General features: G+C 42.6%; 1 protein-coding gene across 2 annotated transcripts in view; it reads left to right on the top strand.

The window, feature by feature from the left end:
• Positions 1-6,874: 6,874 nt before the first annotated feature.
• Positions 6,875-13,466, top strand: part of PRRC1 (proline rich coiled-coil 1) — a 37,071-nt gene continuing 30,479 nt past the window's right edge. The window contains exons 1-3 of one of the 2 annotated variants that reach the window (XM_037509423.2): positions 6,875-7,021; positions 12,259-12,383; positions 13,013-13,402. In XM_037509423.2, coding sequence (XP_037365320.1) covers positions 12,278-12,383; positions 13,013-13,402 — 496 coding nt within the window. In that variant the 5' untranslated portion in view covers positions 6,875-7,021; positions 12,259-12,277. Of the gene's footprint in view, positions 7,022-7,419; positions 11,850-12,258; positions 12,384-13,012; positions 13,403-13,466 lie in introns of those variants that run through there. The other variant, XM_054694453.1, reaches the window with a different exon arrangement.

Raw genomic sequence — 13,466 nt, 5'->3', positions numbered from 1 at the left:
CTGTTTTATGACCCTCAGTGCATTAATTTCTTTACATATCCATTTAACAAATGTTGGTTGAGCACCTTGTAAGTACTTGGGACTAACTCTGAGAATACAGTGGTAAGCAAAGCCAAATAATACAGTGCTTGAGGGCCTCCCAGGTGGCGCAGCAGTAGAGCGCTGGGTTGCGAAGCTGCCCGCGGCCTCTGTGGCGCCGGTTCGATCCCCGGCTGCTCCCCGGCCACCGGAGGAGGGTCCCACATGGCGCGCAGACCTCTCCTGCCGCCGGCTGCTCCCCTCAGCAGTGTACTTCAGTCCTTCTGCCTGGTCTGCTCCCCGCTCTGGCTCTGGTGAATTCTCTCACCCTCCCGCGCTTCTGACTGTACCCAGTGCTTGTATAAACAAAACAAACAAACAAACAAATAAATAAATAAAAACATGCCTCTATTAAAAAAAAAAAAATACAGTGCTTGAGTTTATGGACACATATTAATTGTGTGGGAGATGAAGAGACAAGTGCTAAGTGTTATGAAGACAAAATTAAATAGGATGTTTAGGGAGGCCTCTGTGGGACTGGGCTGACACAGGGACATAAGCAGGGAGCAAATGCAAAGGGCTCAGGTGGAAAAAGGCTGGGCAACCAGAGTCACATGGCGGAGCAGAGTGAGAAGGAGGCCGAGAGGTGGGAAATGATGGCTAAGAGGTCCCAGCAGCAGGCCTGTGGGCTTCTACACCACAAGGAAACTAAGGAAAAGAACCATAGTTAGGTGGAAAAGAAGCTTAGGATGCTAGTGAAGATTTCCAAGTGAGAAGATGGAGTTAGGGTAAGCCTAAGGTCATAGCAGTAGAGTGAAGGGAGTGTGCTCAAATCCAGTTAGTGCTCGCTGAAGAATTGGATGTGGAGGGTGAGGGAAAATGAGTAGCCAAGGGTGCCTCCAAAGTGTGTTTTTTCAAAATAAGCTTTACTGATTGTAGATCTTCGACTTTTAGGAGGGAGGTTGAGAGCACAGTGGACTATGGTGGAGGACTGTGGTATTGGATGGTGGGAGGGCTAAGGTGACTACAAATGAGGGGTAAATTCTATTCTGTCAAAACAGTAGCAGGATGTAAAATAATGGTACTTCAATAACAATAATTTTTTTAAAAATAAGGTTTATTTTTTTTTAAAGATTTCTTTGTTTATTTATATAAGCACTGGGTACAGTCAGAAGCGTGGGAGGCTGAGAGGATTCACCAGAGCCAGAGCGGGGAACAGACCAGGCAGACTGACGAAATACACTGCTGAGGGGAGCAGTGGGCGTGGCAGGAGAGGTCTGTCGCCCCGTGTGGGACCCTCTCTGGTGGCCAGGGATCGAACTGGTGCTGCAGAGGCTGCGGGCAGCTTCGCAGCCCAGCGCTCAACCGCTGCACCACCAAGGAAGGCCCCCCAAAAATAAGGTTTATTTTTAAAAATAGGTTTAGAGTCACAGAGAAGTCTAGAAGCTAGCACAGTGTCCCTTATGCCCCACACCCAGTTTCCTCTATTATGAATATCTTACATTAGTGTGCTATATTTTTATAATTACTGAACCAATACTAGTATATTGTTATTATTAACTAAAGTCCATAATTTTATTATTCAGACTTCCTTAGTATTTATCTAATGTCCTTTTCCATTCCATGATCACATCCAGGAGAGTACCAAGAGACTGAATATACAAATTGATAATGACCATATCAGATATAAAAATAAAACTCAGACCTTCAACCGGCTTCCACCTGTCCAGGAAACCAAACAGCAGTCCCTATAGCAATCAGCCACCAAATGGACAGAAATTGAGTAATAACTGACAACTTCTCTAATTTTACACTCCGTTTTCGATTTAGGACGAAAAGGAGACCGTCAAGTATGCACCCCTAAACAATTGCCTAGAATGTCTCCTTTCTGATTGCCTCCAGCTTCTGCCCGAACACTGCCTCTGACCAGGGTGACCTGAAGTCTTTACTTCTTCCCACTATAAAGTCTTTCCAGACCTCTGCCTGCCCTTGAGTCCCAGCCGGAGTGCAAGTGACTCTCTGGCTATAGCAAGGTCTGAGTTGAGAGTTTTTTTCAAGTTCTCATGTGGGGGTGGGTCATTGTACCCTTAGATTCCTCTTGGCTTTGACTGTTTCTCACTTTCCTTACTAAAATCTTGGAAAAGGAGGCACAAAGATAAGTACTGAAATCACTTCAACAGGAAATTTTACTGTAAATAGGAAGTTTTGCTTTTTCCTCTCATGTTAAAGTTTACTTTTTACATTGTTAACAACTGTAGGTGAAATACTCTAATCTCATTAAGTATAATATTTGCTATTATTTTTGTAGATAATCTTTATCAGGTGAAAGAGTCCTTTGGTTCTATTCTTTCAAGAGTTGTTATGAATAAGACTTGAACTTTATGAAATGTTTTTTCCTGCATCTATTGGCATTGTCAGATTCCTTTTTTTTTGAAATATATTAATATATTAAATCATCATTTTTTTTTCTTTCTGAAATGGAACTACCATTGTTTCCTGGGAAAACTTTTATTTAATCACAGTGTATCTCATCACCATCATCATCATCAGCTCCAATGTTTTCTAACATTATCAGTTCTGTTTTCTAACATTTTTGTTAGGATTTTTCATCTATATTGATAAAGTATAAATCTTCTATTATTTTATTTTCTTGTCCTATTAGGAAATCAGCCAGAATTCACATCAGCTATAGAAATCATTGGGCTATCTATTTATCATTAGGGGATGAATTTAAAGTTCAGAGACAATAATCTCAGAGTTGCATTGTTAAATTAGTGGCAGAACTAGATGACTCATACATGGAGAGTTTTTTTTTTTCCCCCACACATTACCCTGTGGACCTGCCCAGAAGCAGTTTTATCAGATGGCAAGTGAAAGGGCACAAAATGGCCATTCATGTGCAGCAAGGCTGATGCAGTGACTTTTGTGAAGTAGACTCACTCATATTCTAGGCTTTCTTCCCCAAAATTCACACCTAAGCTTTATAGAAATGGAAACTGCTAAAAGAATGAATACAACTTTTGAGCTTTGAGTGCTGTCTGAAAATGAAGGTGCTTATAATAGCAGTTATGTTACATTTCTTTTTCCTTTCTAAACTGTGTTTTAAAACCTAAAAGGGTGAAATGGAATGTTAGGTGAATTAAAAGCCTGGGGAAACATTGCTACAGGTATAAAAATTTAGGTGTCCTTATGTATTAAGAGCTATGGATTAAAGTTAAAAGTTACACAAATTTTTAACTTTGTAAAAATACAAAAGTGTAGAAAAACTTGGAATCCTTTGTAACATGTTATTACATATTAACAGTGACTACTTGGCCACAGAGCCGATTTTAATTGTACTGATCCTTGTTCAAAGTAAAATTTCACATTTTCCAATGGAAGCACATTTGTTCTGCCTTCTACTGGACTGTTTTTAGTAAGATCATAATTAGGAGAGAAAATATGTACTTTTTTGCCATGTGTGTACTACACAAGACTCTTCCAAGGAAATTCAAATCAATTTAAAAAAAAATGCTCATAGAATACTTTATGTAAACATTTGAATGTATTAGGATTCTAAAGACAAAGTTATTTCCATTAAGGAGCTCATCAATGAATGGGGAATATAGATATATACAGTCAATGAAAATGCAATGTGCGAAGGATTTATGATGGAAGAAAACTTTGAGCTGGTCCTTGAAAAATGAGGAGTACCTGATAGCACAGGGTGGATAGGGGAAAAGGACTTCAGGCAGAGACTAAGAGGAGCAAAGGCACTGAGTTTCAGACCTGGAGGGGGCAGAACCTTGCTTTCAGTGCCTGAGCAGTACTGAGGAAAGTGTAGGGACAGGAGAAGGATCTAGAAAGTATGGGTAAGTTGAGTTTCTAAGGTTTGCCCATGCAGGCAAGCAGGAGTCTTAGATTGCCTTCATAAATACTTATTTTAGAAAAATTAATTAGTTCTGCTTGAAAGCAAATTGAATTGGACTCTGGTAATTATGTTTGTGGAAGCAAGGGCCAAATACAAACATTTTCACAGTATAACTCATATGTACAAAAAAGGTAATTTCTTAATATTTTTGTAAGGACTATGGCTGGAAGAGTTATCCAAACTAGAATGCTTTTGAGAAATAAAAGGTGGATACTTTTAATAATTATGCTGGGATGATAGGCCCAAATTGGGAATGTCTTGGGCACATTCAAAGGTAGAGTTACTCTATTCCTAATTACATTTTCTTAGTTGACAACAAACAAGCAAATATAATCTTGATTTGGAAATTATAATTCACTGAGGCTTTTACCTAAATAGATTCTTTTTGGTTTAAAATAGTCATCTTCAGATGAATATTTATATTTAAATAATCTAAAAGTCAGAAAAATGGAGCTACCACTTTTAGAAAGAATACTATCTGTTAGGCACTATTCTAAGCTCTTTATAAATATAAGGACACCTAATCCTGAAGTGGGAAAAAAAACCTATGAGCTAGGTATTAACACAGTTTTCATATTATAGGAAATCAAGATATAGCAAGTTGAAGTAACAAGACCAAGTTTCGCTGATGCCCTAGCAAGTCATCTGGTATGTACCAATATCTATGCACTAATCTATACTCAGTAGAGTCTCTCAGGCTCTAAGTCATAACTCCATTGCCTCCTAAATTTGAATTCCAGATGTAAATAATTATTGTTTAATATAGGTATGTCCCATGCAGTGCTTAGGATAACCCTCTTCCTCCTTCTTGGTTGCTGAAGAAATCTGCACATCCCCTTTGTATGGTTGGGTGTGGGTGTTGGCCTCTGATCTCTGTGGGAGATCTCAAAGTGACCATCACAAACAGTACTTACTTTGTGTATTTTCTGGTTCTTAGCCACTCCATTCTATGTGGATGAACACTCACTAAGATGCCAGCACCTTGTATGTCTTGTTTGTTGCTACACTTCCAGTACCAACCTACATTAGCACATTGCAGCCACTAATAATTATTTGTTGAATGAATGAAGAAACCAACAAACCTTTATAGATATCAAGGGTGTTGACCAAAGAAGATGGAGATGGTAACTGTTTTCAGTACCACCCCAAACAGGACTTTCTGGAGAAGGATCTAGGCAGCAATCTATACATTCTCAGTGGCTACTGTAAGAGTCATCACCAATTGTAGTTGTTAAGCAGAGCTGAAGTCAGAGTGTAGTTAAATAGTGCTGACTTTTCAGTATGGCATTTTAGAATGCTTGCAACCATAAAATTCAGGAGATAAATTGATGCTAAATCTGTGAATAGATTCCCAAAGAAATCAGAGAAGCACAAAAATAACAAATATTCATATTTACTATTCGAGTTTAAAAAGTGCTTCCATAGATGGCAGATGTTATTACCATCTTACAGAAGGAATTAAGGTTTAGGGAGACTTTGTGACTTGCACAAGGTCATGCAAATGCACACTGGCATTAGGATAGTGGCAGACCCAAACTAGGAATGTCTAATTTGAAATTCCTTATTTTCCTGGATTGCACTTCTTGCATCTGTTCCAGGGCAGGGAGAGGGGCAGTCCAGACCCCACAAACCTGCCTGCTCTAAATAGGTTCTGCCATCCACTGCATCAACACAAAACATATGAGACGTTAATGAAAAGGAACTTTAATACAATTAGTGAATAATACAGGAAAGGCAAAGAATATAGTTTATAAATCAAGCACCCAAAGTTACCCATCCCCTTGTGGGTAAAAGTCCACCTATGTAGAATTGGCCCAGAGCAAGGCCCCAAAGCCTGCCACAAGTCTAAAGCATCTTCCAGCGGGCACCCACAGAAAAGTATGAGAAACAACCAGACAAGTCTGGAAGGAAAAGAACAAAATCAAAATCAAGACAAAACCCGCCGTAGTTACCTCCCCAGGGGTCTCTCACCCACATCTATGTCAACCAGTCCCCTACCAAAAGGCCAGTGTAGTTTGTTCTTCACATGTCTCTTGGCTCCACGTGCCTCCTCCAGGTCTCCTTCTGGCTCTCCATCCTGCTTCCTTCCTTCCTCAGTCTCCTCTGCAGCTTCTTTTCTCCCTGCTCAGCTCCACCCTTCTTTTGGGTGACTCTCCCCCTTTCCTGGGGACCACCCTGTTACACATGGACTTACTTAATGTACACTTTTGTACCAGGTACTGATTTAAGTGCAGTATATAGGGCTAGGAAAGTTGAACTTCATCAATTTAAAACAAACAAAAAAAATGTAACATGCGCTTGGAGGAAAAGTCAGCAACAGTGCTGGCTGCGGCCTTTTTCCCACCCCATGCTCTCTCCTGATGCAACCACTGCTATTTGGAATCTTTCAAAATACACTGGCTAAGCCCCCTGCTCCTGGAGCGAGGTCCTGCCTTGGGTGAGGACGGTTCTAGATGACCTCGGTTGGCTCGTTTTCATGCCTGTGGGCGCGGCTATGCCACAAGATAAATGAGCTACACCTGGTAACAAGGGCGCCACTCTCGTGTATGGAGGTTGTGGAGTAAAAGGGAGGCCAGTCCGACTGGAGAATGCTTCTGGAGTGGGGCAGCACTAAGTCCCGGGGGCTAAAAGGAGATTTACCCGGCTGCCCGGGCGGGGCGGGATGGGGCGTTGCAAGCTGGGAGGGGCTGGAAGGGAGGAGCTACGCACGGGGTGGGCGTGAAGATGCATGGAGAGGGGCGGGGTGCGGGGCAGGGCGCGGGGTGGGTGGGGCTAGGAGGGGCGGAGCGATGTGCTGGGCGGGGCTAGGAGGGCGGGGCGATGCGTGGGGCCAGAGGGAAGATGCATAGAGAGGGGCGGGGCTAGGCTAGGAGGGCGGGGCGACGCGCGGGGCGGGGCTAGGAGGGCGGGGCGGCGCGCGCCGACGTGGCAGCCGCAGGAGCATGCGCAGCGGCCGCCATCTTGGAGGCGGGGACGTGGGGGGCCAGCCCTTACCTGCATCTTCCCTCCGCTTCTCCGAGCTGTAGCCTTGCACCCCACTGCCCTGGCCCCCACTTTTCAGCTGCCACGAAGACACCCTCGGGCCCCCTCCAGGTGAGTGTCAGCCCGGCAGCAGCGCGGGCGAGCGTGCGGCGACGGTGCGCGACGGGGCGCCAGGGGCTGGGTCCCCGCAGGGTGGGCGGCCGGCGGGGCGCGGGGACGGGGGTCGCGCCGGCGCCGGGGTGCTGGGTCTGGGCTCGGCCGAGGTGGGGGGGCCTGCTGGGTGGGGCTCACGCCCCGGCGCGCTTCTCCGGGCAGCAGTTCCCGCCGCGAGTTGCCCGGTGGGTGCGGCTCGACATGGCAGTTTGCGCCTGTCCGGAGACCCAGGCCGGCGCCCCGGCCCCTGCGCCCCACTTTCCTGCCCCCCACCTTCCTGCCCGCTGGCTGGGGGGGCCGGGGGGCCCGCAGCTGGGCTGGCGCCCGCTGACCTTAGCCCGCCGCGGCCCGACCTGGAGACGTGGCAGAGCCTGGGGGGAGGCCGCTGACTCCAGGAACAGGATTTCGGCCGCTCCCGCCTTGGGGACACCCAGGTGGACAAACCGGGAAGGACAGTAGGAAGGAGCTGCCTTTCCAGAGGTTGCCCCGGCAGTGTTGAGCCTGCTGATTCCTGGGACCTGCTCTGCGGGATCGCCAGTACCCTAGATGGGCAGTATTTATAGCCAAGGGCATTTTTTGGTCTGTAATTATTTTGAAAGGCAAAATGTACTTTTCGTGGGATCCTGACACTTAGACAGTCCATTGTTTATTTTTTGCTGTTTAATTCAGTGAACATTATTGAATGTTTCTTTGGGAACAGCGTTGTGAATGCAGAGAAAAAACTCAGACCCGGCTCTGGCACTCATTGGCTGGGAGGAGAGGCTGTCTTTTGCACTGGCAGTACATCCTCGTCACAGTTGCTTTTAAAGTGTTTACGTTTATCGAAGTTTCATTGTTTCTTTTCTTTCTGTGTAAGCAGTCATCCACTTTGTAATTGAGAAGACAAGATCCAAGGAGTTTGGCAGAGGAGGGTCTGGTGAGAAACTGAGGACTCAATTTTTTAAGCGCTTTCTGTCATTTTTTTGTTTTGTGTAATACAACACGTGGAGGCTGAATGCTGAAATCTTTGCAGATTCTAGTGCTTCATCATTACTTTATCAGAGTATCTTTTCCTTAGTCCACAGAATTATGTTTATGCATAAAAAATGTACCCAATCGTCTGCCCTGGATATTGCTGTTCTACGTCTAGGGGTCAAGTCAACCAACCAAGGGGAATACGTAGGAGTCATCGACCTGCTGTGCGAGTCATCGACCTGCTGGGGTTGTTGGTTTCTTGTCATTGGTCCCTAAACAATACTGAGTAGCTATTATTTACATAACATTTACATTGCATTAAGTGTTATAAGTTATCTAGAGATGGCTTATCATACGTGGGAGGATGTGTCCATGCAAATACTATGCTATTTTACATAAGCGACTTGAGCATTAGTTGGTTTTGAACTCCACTGGGGTCCTGGATCTAATTCCCTGAGGATACAGAGGCACAACTATTTTGTCATTAACCAGGTTGTCAAATAACAAAACTTTTTAATGACTGAAAGAAAATGACCAGTCACTCCCATGTTTTGGAGTGTTCATTGTATGCGTTCTTTGCCAACGTATTTGTTAATTAAGGATCAGATTATCTTTAAATTTGACTTCCACTGTAGCCACTCTTAGGGTTTGGTAGTCTGTTGATGGGAGATAAATGAGCATTAGAAAAATGGGAAAATGAAGGAATGTGGTTGCTCTGGTGATAAATCTCTAGACGGCCCTTTCTATCCCAGGTTATATACTTTGTTGTGTAGGTAGTAAGTGAAAGGATTTTTTGCCTCTCTGCATCCCTGTCCTCTACTTGCTGCCCTAAAACTTTTCTCTGTAATTACCATCAAACTTTTTGAAAGTGTGCATATTTGCCTCACATCTCACTCCTCAGTACAGTGCAAAATGGCTTCTGCACCTAGTCTTTCCATGGGAGCAGCTCTCACTCAAAATATTCATCTCCAGTTTGGCAAATCATGGAATTTTTCATTTATTGATTTCTGCAGCTTTTGATACCATTCCCTATTTCTGCCTTGAAACCTGCTAGCTTTCCTCCTTTCTGGTCATCTCTCATTCTCCTCTAGAAGTTTGTTTTCATGACTGGCGATTCTTCAAGTATTGATTGGATCCTTTCTCTCAGTGTTCATTCTCTTAGGTTATCCCATCTCAGAGCATGACTTCAACAAACTATCAACCACATTTAAGTGGTTTCCAAGCTGCAAACCAAGTTAGTGTTTCTGCTTGGATGTTTCAGGCTGTTTAAATTCAGCATGTTCAGTATGAAAACAGTATAATTCCCACCCCACCTCTGCCCCAAGCATCAAACAAACATCTTCACTTCTTCCAGTGTTCCTGTCTTAGAGCTCCCTATCCAGTTGTGCAAATCATGCCTCATCCTCCTGCCCTCCTTGCTCCCATATCCAGTCTCTCACTGAGTTTCACCACCTAAACATTTATTGAGTGTATCCACTCTTCTCCATCTCCATTATCGTCATCTTAGTCTATTCCACAGTTTCTCTACCTTGGCTGTATTGGTATTTAGGGGATGGGTAATTATATCTTCCAGTGACTGTCCTGTGAATTGAAGGATTTTTAACAGTATCTAGCCTTTACCTTGTAGATGCCACTAGTACCCCGCTAGTTTTTGACAACCAAGAATGTCTCCAGACTTTGCCAAATGACCCATGGGTTAATGGAATCGCCCTCTTTAACCACATTTGATAGACCCTTTCTATCATTATCACTTCCTATTTGAACTCCTGTATCCTTTCTAATGGTTTTTCTTCATCTACTCTGATTGCCCTAGAGCCCAATCTGCATACTGTTAGCAGAGGAATTTTTTCAAATGTGAATTTTTCATAAACTGAAATCAGCCTGAATGTCCTTCAGTGGCTTAATGGATAAACAGATGGTGGCACATCTATAAATTGAAATGCTATTCAGCAATAAAAAATCAACTACAGCCATGCATGGCTTTGTGTTGGGGCCTTGTAGACTGTTTTGTTGTTGTGTATTCATCATAGGGTATAATTACACAAGCTTAGATTGTATAACCATTATAAACCTGGGCTGTATGGCATTGCCTGTTGGAGCCACTGTGGTATGTGTAGTTCATTGTTAACTGAAATGTTGTTAGGCTACACATGCAGTATTGATATAACCAACAGTTTGGATGGATCTCAAGGACATTTTGCTGAGTGAAAAAAGCCAGTCTCAAAAGGTTATATGTTGTATGATTCTATTTGTGTAACAGTTATGAAATGAGAAGATGATAGAGAACAGTTGGTTTCTGGGAAGAGATAACATGAAAAAGTTACTTTGGGGTGATTGATTTGTTCTGTATCCTCATTATGCTGGTTGCTACATAAGGCTGTGCATTTGATGAAACTACACATGTGAATGTAAAAACAGGTAAAATCCAAAACAGGTTGCAGTTTAGTTGCTGGTATTGTACCACTGTTAATTATTACTGGGAGCGCGTGGGGGTAGGGTAATCATGCAGAACTCTTCTGTTTCTGCACCTTGTGAATGTAAAATTTCTTCTCGAAGTGCCAACAAAAGACTAATACCTTATCCCCTGGTTGAATGCACTACAATGACTTCATATTCCTTAAAAAAAAAAAAAAAGTTCCTTAACCTGACTGGTAAGGCTCAGCACAGGCTTTCTCCAGCCTCTCTCCCCAGTCTTCAGTCTCACCTTCCTTGCCCTCCTGGGTTTTCTTGAATTTCTCTCATTCCCTCCACTTTATAGAGCTTTTATCCTGAAATTTTACTTCTTTATCTCCTTTCCCCTGCTTAATTCAGCTCTGCTCATCCTTGAGATCTTAGCGAATATGTGACTTTCTTGGATAACTTCTTCTTGAGTTCCAAGTTAAAATCCTATTCCTATGAAAAAGAAGTGTTCTGACACGTGCAGCTCCTAATTCAGGCTGTAATTCTTTATACAGTGGGTGTTACTCCTTGGTTGTCTCCATGCTTTACTGTAAGTAGAGTGTTTTTGTTTACATTGTATTTCCTGAGCACCAGGATAGTGTTCGGCAAACAGTGTACACCTTCAATAAATTTTTGTTAGAAGATTGTGAAAACATCAAAAAAAAAAAACCCCAAACCTGGCATATTTAGAAGTTTTGAGTATATACTTGAAAATTTGAAATTGTTAAGGAAGTGTTCCCTTGTCTTATAATCCATTATTACCTGTTAGGACCCTGTTGTTGAGTAGCATTTTTGTTTAACTTTCCTAAAGCCAGAAATACTTATTTGGCCATTACTAGGTATGTTTTAACATATAAACTAGGAGAACTGAGAATTGAGCACACTTACATTTTTCCTTTAATACTAATAGGAGTAGCCTACTGCTTTATGGGGAAAGAGAAAGTACTTCAAAAATAGTTTAAATAATTTATTTTTATTTTACATTAATAATGACTGAAATGCAGATATACACTTGACATGCATTTATGTCATCGAAATTAAATTAGTAATTTACCTTTGAAATATATTGGATAATTAATTATATAGTTAACATCAAATTGTCTCCCAGTTACAAAGTATGGGTATTAAAATGCCACAGATGATTTTCATGTTAAACATTGTCATAGAGTTTTCTTAGAAATTCTGATAGAACCTTGTTGTGCCACCAAACAAGGCAGTGACACTATGGATTTGGGCAGATGGATAAAGGGGAGTCCGAGGCCTTAGTGGATTTTTCAGGCTTTAACGTTCTCTCAGGATACCAGGTCCACAGGCACACGGGGCAGCGAGGCTGGCTTGTGAGGAGGAGGCGGGCAACGGCCGGGCAGAGGGCCCCTGGGAAGCAGGCAGGCAAGTGAGTGAATCTTCATGCTCCTTTCCTGGGGCCGCGCTGGCATTCTCGTGGTCTCGCCTCTCTGTAGTCACGCAGCTCGTCCTCCCATAACCTTCCTTTTATCCCCTCCCTCCTAGGCACAGGTGTGCATACTTGCACATGCGCACACACCCATGCACAGGTGTCCATAATTGGGCACGTGTGCCCTGAGCCCTTGCTCCCAAGTGCCTTCTACATTAATGTGGTCAAGGCTGCAGAGGTAATGGCGTAAAAAGACTGATTTCCTTTACCCTATAAACCTTTATCCGGATATAAGTGATAGTATTAATAGTGAAGACAGACATCTGTCTTATGATTACTTTTTAAAGTTCTCTATACATAAATATCCTTTTTATTACCTATTATTTATAGCACATTTGTACCTTTACAGTTACTATAATTGAAGAAAAATGATGGAAGAGAGTGGCATAGAGACAACACCACCTGGGACTCCTCCACTGAATCCTGCTGCACTGGCTGCTGCTGCTGCAGCGTCTTCCACGCCGGCTCCTCTAGGTAGGAGCTGCTGGCTAGCATCGCGTGTGTTCTGAGGATAGTGAAGATACTGTTATCCTTTTGCAATTGTCAATTAAAAAAGGAATGCATATATTTGATCTTTGCCAGCATAAAGGGAAATAGACTTTTAAATTTAAGCCTAGAGACAGAAAACTTTTTTCTTTAAATTTTTGTCCTTTATATTCATTTTGACTCTAAATCACCTCTCTTAGAACAAAAATATCCTTAAAAACATGTGATAGTTTTGTCTCAATTTTTATTACTTTGTGGTGATTACTTTGCTGACCAGTGTTTTTGAAGTCTTTAGTGAGTCTTTAATTAGGAGCTTTATTTTATTTAATAAAAAAAAAAGCACCAAAGTAAATAATAGAACAACAAAGATGTATTTACAAGCAATAACTTAATTTTACATACCTGTTGTTTTTACTTATGGGAGTTGAAAGTCATTTGCACTTATTTGTAGTATACTTTAAATGACACCTTTCAAAATGATTAACTTTTTTGTTTTGGCTTTTAAAATGTTGGGGGATATGGTCTGTTAAGTTCTAAAATTTTGCAAGAATTCTGTAATTTGAAAACTAAAAACAATTTCCAATTTTGTTTTTTTTTCCCTCCCCATTTCTTTCTAGCTGCAACCAGTTCTTTTTCTTCTCCAAACGTATCCTCCATGCAGACCTTGCCACCATATGCATTCTCTACACCTCAGCCAACCCCTTCTGGGGTGCCTTCAGCATCATTGCCTTTTGTGGCTCCTTCACCAGTTCCTTCAGTCCCCCCACTTGTTTCATCTGTTGCACCTCCTGTGTCTGCAGCTGCTGATGCCTTTAGTAATCCTCCTTCATCTTCATCTCACTTCCCACCGTCCACCTCTGACCCAAGTACTCTTGTATCTGCGCCCTCCGCTGGCCCTCCTACATCAGGATTTTCTGTTGGTTCAGCTTATGACATTACAAGGGGTCATGCAGGAAGAGCTCCCCAGACACCCCTCATGCCGTCATTTTCTGCACCTCCAGTAACAGGTAATTCTCTTATTTTGAAATAATCACTATGGCTGATGCTGTATTTTGTTTTAATAATAGCTTT

This window comes from Talpa occidentalis, unplaced genomic scaffold (assembly GCF_014898055.3).
Source record: "Talpa occidentalis isolate TD23 unplaced genomic scaffold, MPIMG_talOcc4v2.1 talOcc4.13, whole genome shotgun sequence".
Lineage (NCBI taxonomy): Eukaryota > Metazoa > Chordata > Mammalia > Eulipotyphla > Talpidae > Talpa > Talpa occidentalis.
Note: the sequence above shows the minus strand (reverse complement) of the source record. Positions and strands in the feature narration are given on the sequence as shown.